This window comes from Aspergillus fumigatus, chromosome 4, assembly GCF_000002655.1.
Source record: "Aspergillus fumigatus Af293 chromosome 4, whole genome shotgun sequence".
In the NCBI taxonomy this organism is placed as follows: Eukaryota; Fungi; Ascomycota; class Eurotiomycetes; order Eurotiales; family Aspergillaceae; genus Aspergillus; species Aspergillus fumigatus.
The window spans coordinates 1696547-1719686 of NC_007197.1; the positions used below are offsets into that span (position 1 = coordinate 1696547).

Consider the following 23140-nt stretch of genomic DNA (forward strand, 5'->3'; position numbering starts at 1 on the left):
GCGTTGGGGCTTTAAATTGGATTTACATTCCCATAATGCTTCACTCGTATCAGTGTATACCTAGAACATCCCCTCCATATCCAGATCCAAAAACTCCGGGTTCCCAACCGCCATATCTGCCGCGTTCAGTACATCATCGATACTCGTATCGAGCCCCGTCCCCGACGAATCCAGCCCCGCTGCCGCCGCCGCATTGTCGATCATGCGATGGATATTCTCCGCATCGTCGGGCCCGACCCCATGGTCGGCAGCCCCCGTGGCATCCAGCTCCATCTGGCCCGCGCCCACACCAACACCCCCCAGCTGCATGTTCTGGATGATGTTGTTGACGTCCAGGTTGGGGACCTGCGACGGCGGCGCCAGTAGGGCGTTGACCCGCCGGTACAACCGCACGAGCACCTCCGCGCGCAGGGGGTCCTTTTCCGAGATCTTGGGCACGTTCTCGTGCTGGAGCGCCAGCACGTCGCGGAGGGTCAGGATCCCGCACCGCGGCAGCGCCTCCTTGTTCGGGTCCACGGGCTGGTGGCTGTTCTGCTCCACAGAAAAGGTCTCCGCCATGGGCGCGCAGATCAGCGTCGCGGCCAAGTCCAGCGCCAGGGGGCCGTTGCCTGCCTCGGTCTGGAGCTTCAGCTCCTCGATCAGCGCAGGTAGCACGCGCGACGCCCCCAACATCCGCACGCCTGCGATCAGCTGGCGATGGGTGTACGGAGGAGGTGCCATGCTGACCTCTGGGTTTGTGCTCCATAGCACCAGCGACTGGAACGTGCTGCGGATGCTGCCCAGCAGGCCGCCGCTGGAATGTGTCGTCCAACCCTCCAGTTCGGAGCGGTGGCTGCTGCCCACCAGCTGGAACGATAGGCACGGCTCCAGGGAGTCGAGGATCGGTTTGATGTCGGTGCGCGACGGGTGTCGCGTGCGCACATCTTTGAGCTGCTCTTCCAGCGTGCGAGCAGCGATGTTCAGCACAGTCCGGTGGATCTCTCTGGCTTCACCGGAGATCGAACTCGGATTCACCAAGGAATGTAGCACCTTTAGGGGAATTGAGGGGTCGAGTTCCATCTCCCAGATATGGTCCCCCAACCACGTCAGCGCGAAGATCAGAGATGGTAACAGAAACGGCTCAAGCAGATCTACTCATGTCAGTATCTTTCCAGTAGATCCAGACCAAGTGACATACATTCAAAGCCCCCTTTCAAAGTATCAAACTCGAGCTTTCCGGTCTCACATGCTTCTAGGCTCTGACTGAACAGCGTCGCCACAAGCAGGTAGAACTCCTGTGGACTGCACGCTGACATGGTCTCCTCACTGATGCCTTCGGCGATGAACAGAGCCGCAATCCAGGAGCCCAGGTTTTTGTTCTGTTTTTCATCGAGAGCATCGAGTTTCTGGCTGCAGGATCCTCGCTCGAGCAGTCTCAGAACAAAGGAATCACTGCTTGAGATCCCTAGATCCGCTGGTCGCAGATCAAACCGGTACTTGAAGGCCAGCACCAGCAGGAGAATGCTTCCAAACTCATCGTACACCGGTTGGTACTCGCCCTGGTCCTCGTCCCAGTGCCACGAGTCCAGTAAAGCGCAGAGCGGCTGCAAAACCTGCTTTGGGTTTCGGAAAATTAAAACCACGTCCAGCGCCTGAGGCCGCCTGGATAGCGAATTGCATATGTTCTTCAGTGTCATGGTCTCCTTTTGGTTGCAGAGATTATGCATGACCTGTTTTCGTTAGCTGATGCCGTGCCAATCAATTCCTGACACAGAGACAAACCTCTGTGATTGCCCCAATGATCGCTCCTGCATTTCCCTCCATAGACTCAATCTCGTTGATCAACTGCTCCGCACGTTCAGGATTGGCGTTGATCTGCGACACCAGTTCGTCCTTATTATAGCCCACAGGAAGAGTTTGCATGGGATTCTCACCCAGCAAGCGTTCTATGCTGGATTCAGGTATCAGTTTGTGCGAGGCACAGGCGAACAAAAACTCCTGCCGCACGTCGGACAGGACCGTGTTGCCCTGCATTTCGAACATCTGCGAGAATGATGGAAATGTGTTGGGGTCAAGCCGGCTCAATGCATGACTGATGCACATTTCCATTGGGATGGAGACCATGGTCGACGCTAGCATGGCTGCAAAGAAAGGGGGGAGCTTGTTGACTAAGAAGGAGCGAAAGACGAACATCATCCGACTGGATTCATTACGATACATGCCGTTTGACAGGACATCAAAAGAAGCGGTGAGAATTTCCTCAACGAGAGCTTCGTAGTGTCCCTAAACGTATTAGTCGAGCCTATCTTACCGGGGCCTCACAGTACCTACTCCGTATCGATTGGCAAGATAGTTGATGAGCATACCATCATCCACTAGGGGCCGACCCACGAGCTAAAAGGTCAGCCTGTACAGCTAGCGAGAAGATTGATACCTACCATTGCATTGATGAAGACGTAGAGACCTGCTCTCGAGTTGATGACCGGCCCATCCATGACAGACGCCTCAAATTGCAGAGCGTTGACATTCATGTTCTCCATCATTGGAACATCCAAGGACTTCGGCACCCGTTCCCCGTACAAATTAAATTCCTTTTGAAGGCCATCCAATCTGTTCCGCAGAGGTAACGACACCTCAACGCAAAGGGGCAGATATGCGGAGAGCGCTTGGCCCAACTTGACTTTTAACCCTGCAGTCTGTGAGCTTAACCTAGATTTATTCAGAAGTGATGGAAAAATACCTTCATGCGAATCAGCCGAAAGAACCTCTAATCCCTTCCCGGTTCCTGATAGAGCAGCGAGGAGAATGCCCAACGATTCGAACAGTGACACCACATCCGGCGAACTCATGATGCCACTCGAGTGTTGACCGGGATCGAAATGGCTATTATGCCATGAGGCAACCGCATGGATCCAGTCAATGATAGCAAAGAAAATTGCGACGGCTTCTGCGTTAGTTTTGGGAGTACTCCCCGTCGAGACGGAAAGCATGGTATCTTGGATGACTCGAATATCAGTCATCAAAGTATAGCATTTGGAGCCATCCTTGCCCTCTGACGTAGACAGTTGCGGCTTATCATGTATAGACGAGTATTTCAAAAGAGAAGTCAACACAGTGGACGTTCTGACCCTGCCCGTTCGGCACAGGCAGTCTATGTAGAGCGGGAGTAGTGGATCCCACTTGATCCGGGACTCGGATCGAGTCTGAAGCAGTGCATCAAGCAGTGCAGTTTCTGCAATGGGACATTTCTGTAGCAGCAGTTTTGACAGATTTCTGAACTCGTTGGCATCGATTCGATGTAACAAACATTGATGGAAGAATGTTCCCCATTGGACCGGGGAGGTCATTTTTTGGGAAGGTTCAATCATCCTGGCTTGTATTCAAACATAGCAGATGTAAAGGTGGTGACGCATAAATAAGCATTTGATTATTCACGCTGGTTCGTGGGCGACATTTTCCTGACTCCTTGTACAGGTCTGGAGTATGTGGTCCACGGAAACTTGAGCGTCATTATTTGTTTGGCTGACAGGGGAGTCACATGATGGTTCTCACATGACTGGACAACTATCAGCTATGTAGACATCAAGCATAGAACAAATCAACAGACCATGAGCATGAAAGGTGGTGTCTCTGGCAGACTGGATGAAGGTTTCATGATTGCTAAATGCATCTGTATCTTTAATAATTTATTGAAGCACATAATGCTAGTGTTCTACTAAAAAGAAATCTAGAATATCTACAAGTTGCAACTACATTTTTGAAACCGAGGCAGTACTCCACTAGTGATGCACATTCGATGCTTAACATCAATATATAGCAGAGAATTCTACCATGAAGACGTTGGCAAAGTAATCTGTACTCTGGATCCTTCCATCCGGGAATTCCTCATTTCAAGGATCAGCCAACCCACTAAGTCCACTCTGATGTTCCCACTCTGTAAGGTACCACAGCGCACATAGAGACCCCAAACCCATGTTGTGACACTGGAAGAATTTGCAAAACAAGTTGCAAAGAACACAACTATACAGAATATCTGCACAGCGACTGAGAAACTAAAAGATCACTACAAACACTAACATCAACAATCCTCAAGTTAAGCACAAGATTGGCTCCTGCCTCCCGATCTAATAAAACCTCCGGACAAATAACATCTCAGATCAGCCAGATGCTGGCACAGGGGCTAATCTAGTTCTTTACTCCCCGCCCAATCATGCTTTGATAATGGACTTCCCTCTTTCAGTTCTGTAACCGGCCCGCAGTTGGAATTATCTAGAACTATCAATTATGGAATAAACTCAAATGTAAAGCCTATAAGTGACTTACATGTCCTAACACGGGGCACGACCCACTTTCTGACTGCAGAATAGGTAGGTCGTTGACGATCAAGCAATCGGTGGTAATACCTAGGTAAAGTCCAGGATTGGGTGTAAATGTGTGGGTTACACGGCGTAATTTGCCAGTCTCATGCAACGCAGTTCTAGTTGTCAGCATGTTAAGACGCTGTGTATGCCATTTTCGTGGAGAACGGAGGAGGAAGATATTTCCGAATAGTTAGGAAACTTCATATACATCAGTACAAGACGGGTGGAACCTGCAGGGCTGAGGAAGTTAGTAGGGATCCGAATGGAGGCATTGCAATGTTTTACACGTACTCTGGGGAGGGGCACTTCACCTGTACTGCGGCCGATATGTCGAATCTCAACCTAGATAGAGTACCTAGTTAAGTACTCTGTAGGAGGGTAATTCCTTAGACAGGTACTCCGTAAATTCTGCCTGACTAGAGGTATTGTGTAAAGTTGCAGATACTGTTGCAACCTCTGCGCCGACTTTGAGTAACTACAATACCACCACTGTATTTTGACCATTAAAACTGCTGGACCCGCCATTCAGCTAGCCACTCAACTGATCCATTGGTTGCGCTGTTGGACTATTAATACTGCAAACTCTTAAGTCTAGAAGACTCAAATACCCCTAAACTTGGAAAAGCGAGACGGAGTCTACTGTAGGTTGCCTGACGCACGGTCCGATATATTTGAATACCACCGCTCCTGGGTATCGGTAAAGATTAAGCAATGCCAGATCGTAGCTACAACATGGGATTCTCTCAGCGCCGATAACTCAGGCCACATTCAAGCAGGTATCTGTAGTCAAAGTTCCGCCCGAAACCAAGTGGGTAATCGAAAACCTGAGTGAAATCCCGATAGCCCTACCTCTACCAGAGTTCCATTCTTCCCCACAGGCAAACCAGGGAATTGATCGAATCCCCTTCCGCGCCGTTCCCTAAGGGGCGTCGTAATCACGGGTCACCGAGACAAACCGGTGGGGTCTCAGGTCGAGGGGTAATTGATGGACAGGACAGCCTCGATAATCTGCCCTAAAAACTTGAGCAATAGGTCCATAATCCTTCTCCCAGATCCAGAGGCGTCCTCCGTAAAAGGTATGGCTCAGGGGGTCTGGTTCGGAAAACACGCCGTGGCCACAGCTTACCGCAGCCCTCGAACAGTGAATTAATTCGGGCTGTAAGTCTCCATTCAGGAGAAGTCGCTGTGCATTCTCCAAAGACTCAGTCGGGCTGGATCTACACAATGACGAAGCATTACATGGAAGAAATAGTTCGAGAATCAGTTGTCTGAGTCATCGGCGAACGTGCCATCGGGAACAAACCTAGGCGCGGGAAGCCACCTCGCATTCTCAATGTTATTTTCTTTTCGGGCATTGGGAATGTCGTTTCACAGGAAATGATGTAGGGTAGTGTAGATGAAGCATCGTTTCACTGTCGCACGCCAAGATAAATGTATGATCAGTGTGTATGATCATGTTCCCCTGGCGAGGTCCAACTTCACTCGGTCGAACGAGTCTGTTGTGTATGATATAACACCTTTTGAAGGGTAATAATCTCAAAGAGGTTATTCAAAGGAACGTAACATCGGACTTTATCACCATGGAGGTCACCCTCCTGAGCTCCGAGGACACGACATATGTGAGGAGGAACCTCGGAGAGCATCAGGAGCCCGGGGTCCAACCATCCAATCTTCCATTGCAAGCCACTCACTCCAACTTCTCTCCGCGGCCTCGATCTCGGAATCCACTGTCCCTTGCAGGGGCCGCAGGAAGGGAATGGTCTCCAAAGGAGGCATATCGTAATCTCTCTTAACCGCAGCCCAGCCGCCGCTCTTCGCGGCGAAGAGATAGTTGCGACGTTCCTGTTCGTGGAGATATCCAACACCTGCGGTCCAGTCATCACCAAAGAATCCTTGGAGGACCCCAGGAGAATCCATGCCCGTGGCTACTAGACGTCGAATATAGGGGATGAGTGACACAAAGGGGGCCGGATGCGGGGATGACTCTGAGACAGAAGACGTCAGTCCTGCAGAAGGTGTTGATGTTTTGCTTGAAGAACTGGAGACAGGGTGCGGTATTCGTTGGAAGGGCAGACGAATGTTCAAAAACGCGCACAGTGCTTGAACGGTGACACTATGTTGTGCATGGTCGAGTAAGTACCGCTGGCAGCTTTGATAGTGGGGGTACCACTCGAAGATATCAATGGTGCCATGCGCTGCTTCCTGGGACGACCCAGAAAGGTTAATTATTGTGTCGGGTTCGAAATGCTGAGCGGAGGCCATTTTGGCGGCCCCAGACAAGGGAGTTGACTGATCGGAAGGATTTCTGTGTAGAGAGTACCCGACTTAGCTCTAGGTCCCTATCTAGCTATTGGCCTGATGGTCTTCAAAGAGACGAAGGGAAGTGCAAGAAGCTGCCACCGGTAATGATCTTTGCGCTTTCGAGCGGCTTCCAGGAAACGCCCACCTAGACGTAGAGCGGAGAGGGATAAGAACAAACAGGGGAGAGAATTACTTGTTCACAAAGACACTCCTACCTCGGCGGATCAGGAGAGACACCTTTCGTCGAGGAGACTCGGAGGGGGAAGGCGTAGAGCGGAATAGGTTTCTAATGGCAAAACCTATGTTTTTACCTTGGCCGGAATCGTTATCAGACATCTGCTAAGTGTGCTCCATTTAGAGGCAAGATGCTCTCTAGCTTATGCCATTAATGTAGTCGAACCGAGATTATTGAAAATCGAGTGTGTAGCGGGGAAATTGAGCCGACGAATGCTTCGGGGAGGACCGACCCATCGAAGACAGTAAACAGATAGGACTATGAGTATCTTGTCAAGTAACAAATCGTTGCAACCAGAGACCAGGAAGAAAAGAGAGTAGAAGAAGAAATTAATGACAAAGGATGTTGCGTGGGAAAAAAAGAAGCGGAGCTGGGACTCGCACTTGTATAACTAACCAGTTGAGAGCGAACAGAGCTGGAACGGGTCTACCCGATCAAGCGATTAAGACAGTTTATTTGAGGGCCTAATATAGAAATAAGTCCCTAAAAATATTATTTCACACAATCGAGAAAGTGATCGTTCCAACGATTCCAATTTTCCGATTACCTTTCTACATGTGGGTAAATAGGATTTTTTTTATTTGAGAAATGACAGGCCATAGCTAGCAAGGAAAACAACGGATGGCAGTCACAGCAGTTGATTGCACTGAGACATAGTAACTCGATTCAGATTGACGGGAACGAGACACTGGTCCATTGGACGTGGAGGCTCAGATTGATGCGAATCGAATCAGTGGATGCAAATGGGGGTGACCAGTGGCAAAAGAGCCATGTTCATCACGTATCGTTAATTCCCTTCACTCCTGCTGGTGGATCCTAACAAATTGGCCCGGGTCAGAAATGAAACATCTCTGTCCAGCATCTGGAAACGATGATAAGGAAGGCATTTCTATGGTTCAGGCCTGGCCCCAGGGATCAATTGGGTCAATCGGCCCCAACCGTATTCGCAAATTCACAGTTACCTGAATTACCTTCCATGTACCTAGAGGTTGACTTTTCCGACAGGCTTTCTCATGTTCTGGTTGGTGTGTAATTGCTATTTGCAAAGTTTTGGGACTGGTACTTTGGTAATACCAAACATACCCACGGGTGAGGAGGTCCCTGTACCTAAGACCGCCTCCAACCTATAGGTAGCTCCTTCCCATTGGAGGAAGACGGAGGGAAAGTTGATACTAGGTTAACTTCCAGGCACTCGACGGCCCCGTTTCTAAAGAAGCCTCCAAGATCTGAGATCGTCCAATCTAATCGATTCTATTTGGACTCTTACATAATCTCGATACTTCAGTCTGTCAATGACAATCCCAAATCAATCTTTCTATTGGTTTCTTTAAAAGTTAAACGCCTGCGAGTCATTGGGCATGCAGAAGAGCCACCGACATTTGCCAATGGCTAGAAATGCCTCCGGTACCTCAAGCACTTCGAGGGCAATCAGCGGTGAGTCTGCAGAGTATCTCACAACGAATCCCTCTAGTTGACCAGACTCAAGGAATTTTACCTCTAGCCATATATCAGGCCTGAACCGAACGATACATCACTTCTCGGCTCTATAGGACATAGATTCGTCACAAAGTGCATGATGTACCAGCCTTGAACATCACCCATAATGCCCGAGGATGGGCCTGAAAGGCGAGCTCGCAATGGACATTATCTTGAGCCTATGCTAACAGCTTATTGTTATTCATCACCATTAAAGCCAGTCGATCAAGTTTACCCGCATTCGCTACCATACTTCTGCCGACATCACGTCTATGCCAACTAGTAGATCCATACATTCTTACCTAACAACACGAAGGTATTCATGAGTTGTTGAGATGAGCGGTGAGAGCGATACATCAAACATCACCATGACGTCTACGATTGCAGATAATATGAGCCAAGCCCAAAATATCTTTCCAGCAGGGATTCGTTCCCTGTGGTAGTAAAGCAGCTTCTAATAGTTCTAGCTCCGGTCTCGTCCTCGCGGGTGGGACGTGGCCATGCTCCTGGAATATCGGTGAGAAATCTACTCGAGTTTGGAAGCCATCCTTCATACCATAACAGGCATTCTCCGCGAATGGCTGCAGAACCAGGTCGCCAAGTCGCCATATATATTATTGGTCGTTGTGTAGGAAAGGGAATATGCAGGTGTACCGTTATTGTACAACGCAATCCGTTATTCAATTAGTTATCCCCTACCTGATATATGTATTTCAGGCCGATTAGACTGACCACATCGAGCAGATTCCTCAAGTATGCACGAGCTCCAATAGTGGGCCGTTAGGCCGCGCGATTCCAGGAATTGTCCTGCACAAAGCAATCACCTACATTCTACTAAATAGTGACAGGTCTGGGTCTCGACTCCCGGTATGTTGAGTTACCGATCGGCCTATCGAAGACCATAGCGACAACCCCTACCTGGATTCAATGAGCAAATAACGCTTCATGCATGGGTCCAACGCCGTAATATATTTCAGGCGGTTGAATTGCAAATTACCGATACCTACGATACAACACCAAGAATATTGCCAAGTAGGAACCACGGTCGTCCTCTTCACTAGAGAAGATTTGTTGAGTACCTTGCGACCATTGACGTACACAATAACATCTGTCCATTGAGGACTCTGGTAGGAACATACGCCCTCAGCTCTGCATGGATGTTGAACTCGGAGACACCGATACTGACGCCGCTGGATCTGCAATACGACGACACAGCCACAGGATCGTGGCTCGCACAGGTGGCTCGTGCATCATCAAGTGTAACACCTAGCAAAGCCAATACCAGACTAAAGAGGTCCCCGGACGATATGTCTCTTAGTCTGGAAGTAAGTTGCGGAGATTACTGTGGACATCCCTGTTAACAATGCTACATCAAACTACGATTGAGCAGTATCGGTAAACAGTGAGATTGTCCATTGCCAGATGTGCTACTTGATTCGCCTGTTTCTTGTCTCCCTTGTCCCGTTACCCCTGTATGCGGACGGGTTGGAACGCGGGGGCTGGGTCGCATAATTGCCATCCGGACCTGGTCGATAGACGCTTGCGCAATGAGGCTGGCGTACATCGAGGTCTCAGCTTGATTGACTCCTTGCTGAGCAGGAAATAAAAGGGTCGACGGGATCACGCGGTAGGAGGGCTCGACTGTGTCCCCGCACAGCGGGAGAACTGTACACAGATACTAGCGGTCTGTCTATGTGGGTATGTAAGGTATTCATTACGTCGAAATGTGGTTGTCTGGAAGGATACGAATACAGGGTTTCAATAGTCTGGCATGCCCTTCCCAAGCTGCTCGTTCTGGTCCACATGGCAGTGGGTTGTGTGCCATGTTATGGGCTGTCGCGCGCTGGTCAGTACCTGTGTTGGCCGAAAATATTGGGTGAAGGGGTGAGTGATCCAGTGTCCTGCGTCTAGGGGCATGCATAGCAAAGTAGGAATAATGTAATGAACATTGATACAAACTCATATATGACATGTCATTTCTACGCCCTATCGTAGGCCTTGGATCTGCAGGCCCTGCTATAATGTCCCCAAGGAAGAAAACCAAATAGTTGAATGAGATCGGATACGTCCAATGGCATTCTATTCCCGTGCTCCTTACGTCGCTAATAGTCTAGCCCTGTTACCTGGTAAGGCGATGCATTCGACAAAAGCTTAGGCTACTTGGCATGTGATCCTCCAGTACGGCGTAACATATGGAGTATGTAGTCAGGCGTACATGGTTCGCTAGTATGGGTTTAGTATAATGGTGCTAGCTAAAGATTATTCGACCTCGAGAACGTCAGACAGAAGAACTTGTCAAATCTGAGAATGATGCTACGATAGGGATAAGCGAGGAATCAAGAATAGTTCACTAGGAAGCCTTGTCAGACGAGGTTGAATATCGTTAATCAGAAGTTGGGGAAGTGGAAGGATGCCAATATATGGAGGGAAAGGGGACCTTAATCTACGGTATCTATGATTATTTATTCCAGTGCTGTGCCAAACTTCGGAGGACGAGACTTACTCCGAATCAACAGCCTAAGGCATCAAACATTACTCCGTAGCAGCTTAGGCAATCATCCATCTTGGCGCCAGTAGTCCGATCTATCCGAGAGCGGAGTTGACACAAGTCACCCGAAGACTGCTAGGTTGCATCTGCATTTCACTTACCCGCCCCAGGCGACATTGCAGTGTCTGGCAGTCTGATACTGAGACTCCCTCAGTCACTGACGAGATTTCCTATGGCAGTTCAAATTCCCCCGCTTTAAATATGGCATGCGAGGTTAATACTCTGGAGGAGGCCGTCTCGGCCGTATGATCATGATGCCACCGAACCCCACGGGATGCGGATGGCCCACGCTTCACCGGTAGACCGGGGAATCCCGATTACAAGTGTTTCATTTATGATTTTCCCCCAATTATCGAGCTCATTGCTTATTCCACACTTCCACAGAATAGCTACACGTACTCTTCCTGGAAACAATGTTGATTACCTAGGAGTACCCAACTTGAGAGGGTGGGCGGCTTCCTTCTGGAACACCACACCACCACACTCAGATCGATTTCTCCCGACGGCACTTCATTATGGAGGAAGGTGGCAGACGAGCTGTAGACTAAAGCGGTTAGTGGTAGTTGATAATCAGGTAAACGATCAGATAAGATTTCTGATGGAGTTGGTGGAACTGCCAGGGACGCAACCTGATTGGGCTATAAAGCACGTGATGTGCTGACAGATCATGAATGTGGTGGGTGAGAGGCAGTGGCCACTAAAGCTTGGCATGGCTGGACGGTCGCTAAGTCTCCTTAGCAATTCTTACAGTGGGAAAGATAAGACAATGGGTTGTAATTATCCGATCGTGTCAATAATAATAACAATTAAATCTGCAATTTCCAAATCGAATCCCATAACACGAAAGATATGGATGGATAAAAATTTCTGACCGGTGGCCACACCCACGATGATTTCCCGGAACCCGAATGCGGACAGGCTTGGGCGGGTTTCCGCCGATAGATAAGCAGCCTGCAATCTGTGACCTTAAAGTATCGAATAACACTTACCTCCACCCGAACTTCGGAAGTCTCCCCTGTCCAATCATCGTCCTTTTCCTTTTGTTCTGGCAGTGTTTTCCTCCCAATCCCGGCCTTGTGTGCCGGCAATTCTGCTGTTCATCTCGGCCTCTCGTTGGTCCCCTGCACTTATCTGAATGCTTGTCCTCCCACTCGTCCGACTCCGGCATCCCTCTTTCGCCGTCCTCCGCTGCCCCTCGCACCCCCTCCTCCTTCTGTGCCGTCCATCTCCAGCATAAATACATCTCTACGTCTCTTGTTCTTCGCTTCTTCTCAGCTCAATCAATCTCATCATCTCTTCCCTCCTATTGTCTCTTCCATTGACTGTTAATTTCGACAGTCGCCACTTGACCTTTTCCAGAGACAATAACCATCTAATCATATTCAAAATGTCTAACCTTCCTCACGAGCCCGAGTTCGAGCAGGCCTACAAGGGTGTGTTACACAAATGTCTCTTTTGCTGTGGCTTCTGGATAATCCTAACAGTTGAATATAGAGCTTGCCTCTACTCTTGAGAACTCGACTCTCTTCGAGAAGAACCCTGAATATCGCAAGGCTCTCGCCGTTGTCTCCGTCCCCGAGCGTGTGGTTCAGTTCCGTGTCGTCTGGGAGGATGACAACCACCAGGTCCAGATCAACCGTGGTTACCGTGTCCAGTTCAACTCCGCTCTTGGTCCCTACAAGGGTGGTCTCCGTTTCCACCCCTCCGTTAACCTGTCCATCCTGAAGTTCCTTGGTTTCGAGCAGATCTTCAAGAATGCTCTGACCGGTCTGAACATGGGTGGTGGCAAGGGTGGTTCCGACTTCGACCCCAAGGGCAAGTCCGACAACGAGATCCGTCGCTTCTGCGTGGCCTTCATGACCGAGCTGTGCAAGCACATCGGTGCCGACACCGACGTCCCCGCCGGTGACATTGGTGTCACCGGTCGTGAGATCGGTTTCCTCTTTGGCCAATACCGCAAGATCCGCAACCAGTGGGAGGGTGTCCTCACCGGCAAGGGCGGTAGCTGGGGTGGTTCTCTGATCCGTCCCGAGGCCACCGGCTACGGTCTCGTCTACTACGTCGACCATATGATCAAGTATGTCACCAAGGGTGCCGAGTCCTTCGCCGGCAAGCGCGTCGCCATCTCCGGCTCTGGTAATGTCGCCCAGTTCGCTGCCCTCAAGGTCATCGAGCTCGGCGGTTCCGTCGTCTCCCTGTCCGACAGCAAGGGCTCCCTGGTTGTCAACGGCGAGGGCAGCTTCACCCCCGCCGAGATCGACATCATCGCGCAGCTCAAGGTCGACCGCAAGCAGCTCTCCGAGGTCGCTACCACCGAGGCCTTTGCCACCAAGTTCAAGTACATCGAGGGCGCCCGCCCTTGGGTCCACGTCGGCAAGGTCGACGTCGCCCTCCCCTCCGCCACCCAGAACGAGGTCTCCGGCGAGGAGGCCCAGGCCCTGATCGACGCCGGCTGCAAGTTCATCGCTGAGGGCTCCAACATGGGCTGCACCCAGGCCGCCATCGACATCTTCGAGGCCCACCGCCAGGCTAACCCTGGTGCCGCCGCCATCTGGTACGCCCCCGGCAAGGCCGCCAACGCCGGCGGAGTCGCCGTCTCCGGCCTCGAGATGGCCCAGAACTCGGCCCGCATCAGCTGGACTGCTGAGGAGGTCGACTCTCGCCTCAAGGACATCATGGAGTCCTGCTTCCGTAACGGTCTCGACACCGCCGTCAAGTACGCCACTCCCGCTGAGGGTGTCCTGCCTTCCCTGGTCACCGGTAGCAACATCGCCGGTTTCACCAAGGTTGCCGAGGCTATGAAGGAGCAGGGTGACTGGTGGTAAACGCCTCGCCCCTCCTCTTCAAGATGATGATGACGAACTTTTTTTCTGAGCGATTACCCTTTTTTTTTACATTCTCGTTTTTTCTGGTTATCCCAAGCGCATTTGAATTTGGACGATAGAGGCGCCGGGTTTCGGGTTTTCGGATTTCCTTTCTTGTATAAACTTCTCATGATCTAGAGCATTAGCATATATCATGATTCAAAATATACCATTATCAAGATTATATTATTTCCACCCTTCAAGTTCGCATTGTAACTTGTAGCTCTTATACCTGAAAATACTACAAAGAGAGTGAAGTCGAATAAGACATCATTAATATTTGAATAAATTACAAGTAAAATATCGTTAGTGGTCTTTCAGATACCATGGGACTGTCCTTTATCGACCCCATGCGTAAGTACTGACAAAATTGCCGCCCCTCAGGTATTGAATATACATATATATACTCCCTGAACATATGATAGCCCCGCTGTCACTCGGAACACCGTCGCTAAATGCTCAACAAATAAGAAAAAGGTATTAAACCGAGACTATAAGAGATTTATCGTCCCAAATCGACTAAGGTTGGGTATCATGCGAGTTAACGGAAATGGAAAGAAAAATATACAAGGGTCATGATTCCGGCCAGGGGGCGAGGTCATGCATGAGCCCGCCGCCGCTCCTGGCAGATGATGACGATGACTGCTTCTCTGGAAGATTCGTTCTGCTGGGACTTGACATCGGATTGTAGGTTGTTTCGGGGAGGTTGATGGTAGGAAGTGGATCGCTCAATACGCTGCGACGGCGGGATAGAACGCCGCCAACTGAGGGGTTATCCTTCTCGCGGGGAACGGGAGCGAGGGTTTTGTTCGCGGCCACACAGCTACGACGACGGCGGTGACGGCGGAGATACTCGTCGGGGACGGGGTCGACCTGCTTCTTGGCGGCCGGCACAAAATTCAAGTACAAGGGAAAGATAGCGCCGGCGCAGAAAAGCGCAACAAGAACGCTGTACGAGTAGGAAACACCACCCGAGAGCTCGGCGGCGTACTGCGCGAAGGGGAAAAAAGCTCCACCGCTGATGGCCGTGGCCAGTAGCGAAGCAGCCGTCTTCGTATGACGGGCGGTGCCACGGAGGGACAGGGCGAAAATCGTGCTGAATGCGCCGCTCTCAAAGAGGTAGACCATCAGACTCATGGCGACCGCAGTGGAGCCGGTCGTCTTCATGCATAGCACTGCAAACACAATCATGCCAATGTACGAAAGCATCAGAACCCATCGTGGTTTCAAGAACCATTGCATGAAGGCAGTCAGGAACCGCCCGATCGCAAAGACGGTGTGTCCGATCGTCAAGTATTCGAAAGCGCCGAGGCTGGAGCAACAACCAGGTTAGCGGTCTGGGCTGGCCGTCGAATGCAGCGGAGGGATTCTTACCTTGGATTCGCAGCAACAACAAAGGAATCAAAGCTCCGCGAAAGAACTTCCTGGCCTGCCACATAGAAGAATTGGGAAAATACCCCAAGCCCCAGGGTCAACCAAACCACAGGCACTCCGAGCACTTTGGTCATATTATCCTCGCGGCGACGGTTGGCTAGTTCCTCCAGATCTTCATCGGACGCCTCGGGGATGGGCAGATAGTAGAAGGCGACGGCTAGGAGCACGTCAAACAGAGCGATGCCCAAGTAGGTCCATTGGACGTCCACCAGGGATCCCACATCAGTGACCCGTTTGAACAAAACCTTTTTAGCCAGAAGAGGCGAAACAACGCTTCCAATAGCCTGCACACCCTGCGAGATATTGAGACGGATTTCGGAATTCTCCAGCGGCCCGCAGAGAGCGATGAATGGATTGGCGGCCGTCTCCAACACAGCGAGCCCGAAACCAACGATGAAATTCGAGATTGTAAAAGCAGAATACGAGGTCAATACGGCCGAGGGCCAGAAGACGAGCGTCCCACACGCATATATGCATAGGCCCGTTATAAATGTCGACTTGAACCCCCATCGCTTCAACACAGTTCGCCCGACCAGAGGTGGGCCCACCAAGTACCCACCAAAGTATACAGCATGAAGGCCCAGGGAGCGCCACGAGTCCAGGCGGACGATCTGCTGAAATTGCGTGTTCAAGATGTCCAGTAGCCCATACGCGACGCCCCACATAAAGAAGAGGATGGTCGTCAGTGCGTTCGGAGCGATCGATTCTTTGTTCGTTAACTTGAGCATACTGGGCGGGTTGTTCATGTTTACAAAGTCGAAAAAGGTGATACTGTGCGGAGACGACGTGCTGGTCAGGGTAGCCGTATTGGCTTCTGCATCGTGACGAGCAGGTTCGGGGGATGTCAAGAACTCCAGCATGTCCATGGACCCTGGTTGCGTTCCTCGGGTGTCAGCGACACTACCACTGCTACGGCTTCCTGACTGTGATGGTTTATTCCGGGTCCGGGGGCTGCCGGACTTCGAAGGCGATGGCGGTACATTGACAGGGACCGCGACAGCTCCCTGGGGCAAGGCTGTGGGAGGTTCGACCGATGGAGGATGGTTCAAATCAGCCGTGTTCGGAGTGCTCTCGTCCGTGTCTCTTATCAACTTCGGAATGAGACGAGCCACAAGGGGCTTTAGACTGGGGACACACGCGCACATGACCGACACGTTGACTTCGACAACCGACCACATGAACGAGAGAGATGCGTACCCTAGATGCGCCGTCAGCGATCCTATGAAACCGCGCGGACCAGTTGGAAGTCATACAGTTAAAATCGTCGACCGAGGCAGATTGATAATGGAAATCCTTGACCGCGATTTGACGGGATGTGGCCGCGTCCTGGATGTAGGCGATTCGGATCACATCGACCACGGCCACGAAGAAACCGAAGCTAAAGGTGATAACCAGGATAATCTTTTGTTTTCGAGGTAGGCGCATCTGCGTCAAGATCGGGTTTGGAATGAACAAGATGGCTAAATCAGTAATGATGTTGACCGGCGAGGAAGAAAGGTATAAAGTGAGGATATCGATGCAATGCGCGTCCGGTGGCAAAGGATACGAGTACGCAGCGTGCACGGGACGACATTGAAAGACGTTGACGAGAGTGAGGGCCAAGCCCGCGGCATTGACGGCAAAGAGAGTCACGTAGTTGGCCCAGCGAAAGACTTTTTCGCCCTTGGTCAAGGTAAGGTAGAAAACGAGGATGGAGGTTTTAACAGCCATCAGCGCAGGATTCTAGGTATAGTATCAGCAACAGCCATTGGGCATTCTAAAGGACCAGATCACTCACGTAGAGGACGGTAAAGGCATAATCGGCACGGTTGAGACCGGGCCGATCGTCGAGTGGAATATCATGGTCGTGAAGGCCCAGACCCTTGCTGGTCGCGTAGAAGAGCGAGAACGAGAAGCCAAAGTCGATCAACTGAGGATGATTAGCAGGTATTCCCATGCGACCACGAAGGCGCAGACGTCATCAGAACGCCTCGACGAGTGCGCAACATACCCAAGCCAGTAGCATCAGATAGTCATGCAGGCCAACCCTCCGCACGACGAAGATCCGCGACACAAATCGCAGAGCTACAAAGACGGTTGCGAGAGCGAAAAATATGACCGAGACGACCAATACCTCTGGTCTGCGATCCGCCATGCTGGACGAACACGCACGGACCACTTGAAGCGTGTCCTGCGGCTTCCAGACCCAGAACCAACCCACGAAGGTTTTAGACCCGATCAAAAGTGATCTATAGAACTAAGCTCCCAGATGGAGGATATATATTCAATTCTCGACTGCAAAACGACCCCATTGTCACCGAATCGCAAGTTCGGAAGGGGGAAAGTGGGACGACTGGCCAGCAGTTGAAGGAATCCGAAGACGGCAAAGAGCGTAGTCCAACTTAATGACTCTTTGAAAAGTGGTCGCGGGTTCCAAAGGAAGGGCGGGAGAAAGAGCGGAAGGGTGACGGAGATGGCGAGAAAAGACTGCAAGAGAGGAATTGGACTGAAGTTGGAATCATCAATATTATTGATGATGATAACAATAATAATAATAGATGGGATGCGAAGAGATCGAAGATCGAGAGATTGGGGAATTGGAAAATTGAGGAAAAGAAAGTCAACGAAGAGAAATGACGGGTAGGAGAGAAGATTCTGGGGATGTGAGGGGGGCAATAATCGAAGGGATTTCCACAAGCGGAGAAATGTGGTAACTTAAGAGTGAGTTATTGGTGGTACTTAGTCAACGAGCAACTTTATTTGTGTGGCCCGCGTGGGCCAACAGGGCCATACAGGTACTATATGTATAGGGATAAGTAAAGCATGAAGAGACAGTCTATCACTATCACTAGTTGATGCTATCAATGAGGTGACCATACCATCTTGAGAGGAGTTTCTCGAGACAAACAGACAGCAGTTGATTTCTCCCGGTGAAGAGGAAAAACCATTGGTGACGGGGAATAGGACAATACATAGTGATATTTTCTGGGCATGCAGGGGAAAAAAGAAACATGGAAGGGCGATCATCGGAATGTGAGCCGCATATTTGTCATTTTGTTATCATGAGCATTGGATCATTTCTCGCATGGATTACTCAGGAGGTGTTGATGGAAGATACTTTTGTTAAAGCCTACTCCGTACCCTATGCGAAGTACCACCATGATGCCTAACTCCCAAGGTATCATTATGGTCATGCCACCAAATAACAATCAAGGTCTACTCCGTAACCAACGACGTTACCACGAGCCATGTCTCAGAACCTTCAACCTTTCAAAAGGCCTCATCTCCCAACAGACTTGTCCCACGCGCTTGAACTAGTCTACATCAGTGATTGCTTTCTCTCAATATCGCATGCGGCCTTGTCCCCGTCCATGCCGCCATTGAAGTTTCACTTGTTGCGTGTTATGGAACCGAACGCCTCCTTCATCGTTACTCGTCCATGATCCATCAGCCACAAGAAACCGACAAATCCGCTCCATAAAATTGGCCTCACCCTTTCACACAGGAAACCTTAAAAAACTAATCTTCCTGTTCTAGGGGAAGATCATGGTTCCCCTCTTTCCATCAATCTGGATCACCACTTGGATCTGCTGCACTGCCGCGCCGGGGAGAGGGAGAAACTCCCTTGCAGATTATTGAATGACCTTTGGGTACTCAAGGATGGAAGGAACATACGTAGGACTAGATAAAGGTTGACTATCGAGTATAACTCATCATTAAGGTTGTGGATATGGATCGGTTTTCATCGAGTAAGTGAGTCCGCCTTGATGCCTTGGACGCTCGATTGGTAGTCTTCAGGATTCAGGGACCAGGATTAAGTCGATTTCATTGTTTAGTGATTTGTTTAATGGCATCTGCCATCGCTCTCATCAGCATTGTCTGTGTCTCGTTAGATAGATTGATGTCTGATATTTTCGGTTGATGGCGGACATTTCTCGAATGACCGCATATCGATCACTTGGACGATATTTTCATCTCATCACTCCTCCACGACCATGGAATTGTCCACTTCTGCACAGAACATCGCAGGCTCAGGTTAATCATCTGATTACCGTTAGTCATGAATCTGCGATGAAGATGCAGAGATCCTCGCTTAGCCTCGAGATGCGACTCTAATGTGGAGAATGTCTCCTACCCCCGCTTGAGGTTTCCATCACATGGCTGCTAAGCTGCTGTCAATCTCGACTTCCCAGCTTATTCGACTCTCTACCTCCGAGGGAACCAAGACTTATCGATGTAACCTTTGCGCTCTTCACAGCTATGATCTGTGCCGGATTCCGTCGGTCTGCAGAATTCTGTAGACGACTTTCTGCAGAAACGCCGGTAAACGAGGCTCCACCTGACTGACAGCCATCTATAAGATGGCACAGCCTGCTCACCTGAAATATCTTGCCATAAGGGGGGATCGGCGCCTGGAATATTTAGGCTAGCTTGCTTGGACAGCTTGGATCAGAATGAGATTGACCACCTTTGTTGCTGCTCTCGCCTCACTGGCTACCATTCACGGCGCCTCTAGCGAGAACTGGGCCAGCACGATTTGGGATGATATCAAAGAGACAATCACCTGTGCTGGTTGCGAGGTCTGTTCTCAATTACAAAGTTTGAGAAATCTGGACAGTGATTGATCTCTGGCAGGGACTGTTGGGAACGCTCAAACTGGTCGCTGGTCTCGGAGAAAATGTCTTGATCAATGTCCTCACCGATGTGTGCAAGCTGGCCAAGGTATGTCATTGTCAAGCATAATGATGAGACTTTTGACACCCAAAAAAAATCTGATTGCTCTTTCAGGTGGAGGACCCCGACGTCTGCGCCGGTATCATCAGGGCTGAAGGTCCCGCCGCATATTACGTGCTCAAGCAACTCAAAGTGGGTTCGCATACCTCGAAATCGTTCTGTTCGCAGATGGTTGGCCTCTGCGACTATCCCGAGGTTCGACCGTACAAAATCTCCTTCCCTGTCCCCAAACCCTCGACGCATCGCCCCCCTCCGAGCGGCCAGCCTCCGATCCGGGTAGCGCATATTAGCGACACGCACGTTGATCGCGCCTACGAGACTGGCGCCAACTACGAGTGTTCGAAGCCCATCTGCTGCCGTGTGTATACCGAGAATGACGCCCCCGGAAAGACCTCGTTCCCCTGCGGTCCGTACGGTCATCCCAAATGCGACCCCCCGCTTCGGCTCGAGGAGAGCATGGTGGCCGCCATCGCCGCTATGGACCCGGCCTTTTCCATTTACACCGGGGACGTGGTCCCCCATGATGTCTGGTCGGTCAACCAGACCGAAGTACTGCACGATCTCAATGCGACATACAGCCTCCTGGACCAACTGGGTCTTGTCTACGCCGCATTGGGCAACCACGACACCGCGCCCGTCAACCTTTTCCCCTCCGAGCGCATTCCCCTCTCCCACAACCCACAATGGGCCTATGATGCCCTCGCCGAAGACTGGACGAACCTGGTGGGCGGTCCGCTGTCCGCGCCTGTTGTGCACGCGACCGACCAGTTCGGATCCTACTCGGCCGTTCACCCGGGAGGCAAGCTGCGCATCATCTCATATAACAGCGTCTTCTACTACACGTACAATTTTTATGCCTACCAGGAACCGATGGAGTACGATCCGAACGGGCAACTCGCCTGGCTCATCTCCGAGCTGCAGGCCGCTGAGACAGCGGGCCAGCGCGTCTGGCTCATCGCGCACATTCCCACAGGAGGTACCGATACCCTGCACGACTACTCGCACTACCTCGACCAGATCATCCAGCGGTACGACGCGACCATCGCCGCCCTGTTCTTCGGCCACACGCACACCGACCTCTTCCAGGTCTCCTACGCCGACCCGGCGCACCCAAGCGCGGACTCCGCATCCGCTGTTGGGTACATTACCCCCTCGTTGACCCCAACTTCAGGACCCCCAGCCTTCCGCATTTACGACATCGACCCGGTAACTTTCGCCGTGCTAGACTACACCGTCTACACCGCAAACGTCTCCACCGAGGCCACGCCTCAATGGACAAAATACTACTCCGCCAAGGAAAGCTACGGCTCCCTCATCACCCCACCCGTCACCGACCCCACCGCAGAACTCACCCCGGCCTTCTGGCACAACGTCACGGTTTTAATGGAAACCGACAACTCCGTCTTTCAGGCGTGGTGGGCGCGCACAACACGGGGGTTTAAAGTGCGCGAATGCAACGCGCAGTGCGCGCGCGATCAGATCTGCTCGTTGAGGGCCGCGGACGCCCAGTACGGCTGTGTGCGCGGCACCCTGTCCATTACCAAGCGCGATGGCCTGAACCTCGCCGGTGTTGCCCCTGCCTCTGCCTCTGGCCCACAAGTGCACGTGCATTCCACTCGGCCGCAGTGCGAGGAGGGCGGGCTGGCGAGGGTGTTAGCGGCCGTCATACGGGAGACGGATGACTTGCAGGGGCTGCTTTTGCAGCGGGCTGAGCTGTATATCTAATTGTTCCAATGCCTACATATAGAACCCTATGGAGGATTAGAATCTGTCTACGAAGTACGAAAGGACACATGATCGTCAAGATTAGGTGAAAGCGAAATGCAAGACCAATGCGTAGTCGATCTCCTCAGCCTCGTAAATCAAACCTAAGTAGAGCATCTAAGGAGGATAAACATCTCTGAGAAGGTGGCCTTCATAAAGGACAGCCTGCGCTAGACCTGGTTATAATTAAGGATTTCATATGATTTTATATTTTCTCTTTGCATGGAATGATCTCTCTGCACCCTCTGAAATCAGCTATACTGAATTTCTAGTGCTCTGCAGGCTTCACATGTCTTACTAAGTCTACTTTTGACAAGAAGGATGATTACTCAGGATGTTTATAGAGGTTTATCTTCTCCCTACACTCTCTATATAAGCAATGAGCTCTGGCCCTCAAGTACTGATATAAGCCCTGAGATACTACTAATCAATCCATAGTTGAAGCAAAGTTGTAACTCAATGATTTTTGGTAGACATGCGCAAAGGATTTCTGAGGACGGGGAACAGAGTGATTCTTTTGTATATTACAGGCAGCCTAGATCCCGGCATTGCTCCCACATCTTTTGAGTTGATGGATGTAAGACGATCCAGGAGAGAAGCCATACTAAGCAGACTGCATAACCATGACACCTGTTAGTGCTAAAGTTGAAAGCTTCCCTGGACCTTAACTACTGCACCTAAGGAGAGCTCTCTTAGAAAAACCAGGTGTTGTACTGTGGATAACAATGGAGTTCATGTAAACTATTAATTGAGAAGGGCCATGGCGCGAAGTTCAGCTGGTGACTCTCAAAGTAGCTCGATTTCATGTCCCAAGAGCACCAGAACGGTGAACCATCTATCTAAGGTAGAAGAGACCACATTACTTTTCAAGGGATTATTGGGACGCGGAATATTGTACTATCTGTCCATTACACGCCCAACGAGAAGACAGATGAGCATAACACAAAAGTCAAGATCATGGTTTGCCATGGGAAAGAACGCAATGAGAGTCTCTTTGCTATATACTTACTCTTGCACTGAATATTAAAACCAACGCCTTTCCCTGCAAGCCCTAAATAATGATTTTCAAGACCCTGAACCCTCCTGAGGTATGGCAGAAGACAAGAATCCGAGTGATTTGCACACTAATCAGGATATTTAGCTTGCAGCGTACGACACAGCCTTCCAGCCACGATGATGGCTAGTTCGGGTGCCAGTGGCTCCTGTCGGAACAGCAGATGCAATCATTGGAACGACGGGCATTGGAGACATGTCTACAAGGAAGCTGACGGCCGGAAACAATGAAAAAACTGTCAGACTGGTGACCATGGCGGCCCAGAAAATTCAAGGACCACCCAGCTGGTGGACCACACGGCTTCGAAGAGTAGAGGGGTACATAGACTTGACAGTCTCGCAAGAGCATCTCTGAGTGTCTGGGGTCATTCGGGTGTGGAGTCAATGGCCTCAATCCAGTTTTGGATTGATT

At 50.7% G+C, this 23140-nt stretch overlaps 5 protein-coding genes across 5 annotated transcripts; 2 read left to right on the top strand and 3 right to left on the bottom strand.

The window, feature by feature from the left end:
- Positions 1 to 60: 60 nt before the first annotated feature.
- On the bottom strand, positions 61 to 3326 carry nut1 (putative RNA polymerase II mediator complex subunit Nut1; the record flags this gene model as incomplete). The annotated part of the gene is made up of 6 exons (XM_747073.2): positions 61 to 1130; positions 1178 to 1709; positions 1762 to 2262; positions 2311 to 2373; positions 2418 to 2668; positions 2720 to 3326. 6 exons carry the CDS (start codon positions 3324 to 3326, stop codon positions 61 to 63), a joined length of 3024 nt encoding a protein of 1007 aa, XP_752166.2.
- A 395-nt stretch (positions 3327 to 3721) lies between these two features.
- AFUA_4G06610 (uncharacterized protein) lies at positions 3722 to 7403 on the bottom strand. Its single transcript, XM_077804570.1, has 4 exons — positions 6835 to 7403; positions 4652 to 6645; positions 4303 to 4570; positions 3722 to 4248 (listed from the first exon to the last, which is right to left on the bottom strand). Exons 1-2 carry the CDS (start codon positions 6975 to 6977, stop codon positions 5928 to 5930), a joined length of 861 nt encoding a protein of 286 aa, XP_077660716.1. The 5' UTR covers positions 6978 to 7403; the 3' UTR covers positions 3722 to 4248; positions 4303 to 4570; positions 4652 to 5927.
- Positions 7404 to 11711: 4308 nt separating this feature from the next.
- Positions 11712 to 13966, top strand: AFUA_4G06620 (glutamate dehydrogenase). The gene is made up of 2 exons (XM_747071.2): positions 11712 to 12333; positions 12395 to 13966. Exons 1-2 carry the CDS (start codon positions 12288 to 12290, stop codon positions 13723 to 13725), a joined length of 1377 nt encoding a protein of 458 aa, XP_752164.1. The 5' UTR covers positions 11712 to 12287; the 3' UTR covers positions 13726 to 13966.
- Positions 13967 to 14023: 57 nt separating this feature from the next.
- Positions 14024 to 17332, bottom strand: AFUA_4G06630 (putative MFS monosaccharide transporter; the record flags this gene model as incomplete). The annotated part of the gene is made up of 5 exons (XM_747070.2): positions 14024 to 15076; positions 15139 to 16396; positions 16452 to 16920; positions 16976 to 17107; positions 17189 to 17332. 5 exons carry the CDS (start codon positions 17330 to 17332, stop codon positions 14338 to 14340), a joined length of 2742 nt encoding a protein of 913 aa, XP_752163.1. The 3' UTR covers positions 14024 to 14337.
- Positions 17333 to 19013: 1681 nt separating this feature from the next.
- On the top strand, positions 19014 to 21754 carry AFUA_4G06640 (sphingomyelin phosphodiesterase). The gene is made up of 3 exons (XM_747069.2): positions 19014 to 19757; positions 19813 to 19899; positions 19966 to 21754. Exons 1-3 carry the CDS (start codon positions 19632 to 19634, stop codon positions 21634 to 21636), a joined length of 1884 nt encoding a protein of 627 aa, XP_752162.1. The 5' UTR covers positions 19014 to 19631; the 3' UTR covers positions 21637 to 21754.
- The last annotated feature ends 1386 nt before the right edge of the window (positions 21755 to 23140 follow it).

What these genes read in the sequence shown, in the direction of transcription:
- AFUA_4G06610 (XM_077804570.1), bottom strand. Translation starts at nt 6,977, where the DNA reads ATGTCTGATAACGATTCCGGCCAAGGTAAAAACATAGGTTTTGCCATT. An exon ending in AGGAGTGTCTTTGTGAACAA is followed by an intron (nt 6,646 to 6,834) that starts GTAATTCTCTCC and finishes CTCTCTACACAG; the next exon opens with AAATCCTTCCGATCAGTCAA.
- AFUA_4G06620 (XM_747071.2), top strand. Translation starts at nt 12,288, where the DNA reads ATGTCTAACCTTCCTCACGAGCCCGAGTTCGAGCAGGCCTACAAGG. An exon ending in GTTCGAGCAGGCCTACAAGG is followed by an intron (nt 12,334 to 12,394) that starts GTGTGTTACACA and finishes AGTTGAATATAG; the next exon opens with AGCTTGCCTCTACTCTTGAG.
- AFUA_4G06640 (XM_747069.2), top strand. Translation starts at nt 19,632, where the DNA reads ATGAGATTGACCACCTTTGTTGCTGCTCTCGCCTCACTGGCTACCATT. An exon ending in TCACCTGTGCTGGTTGCGAG is followed by an intron (nt 19,758 to 19,812) that starts GTCTGTTCTCAA and finishes GATCTCTGGCAG; the next exon opens with GGACTGTTGGGAACGCTCAA. An exon ending in ATGTGTGCAAGCTGGCCAAG is followed by an intron (nt 19,900 to 19,965) that starts GTATGTCATTGT and finishes TTGCTCTTTCAG; the next exon opens with GTGGAGGACCCCGACGTCTG.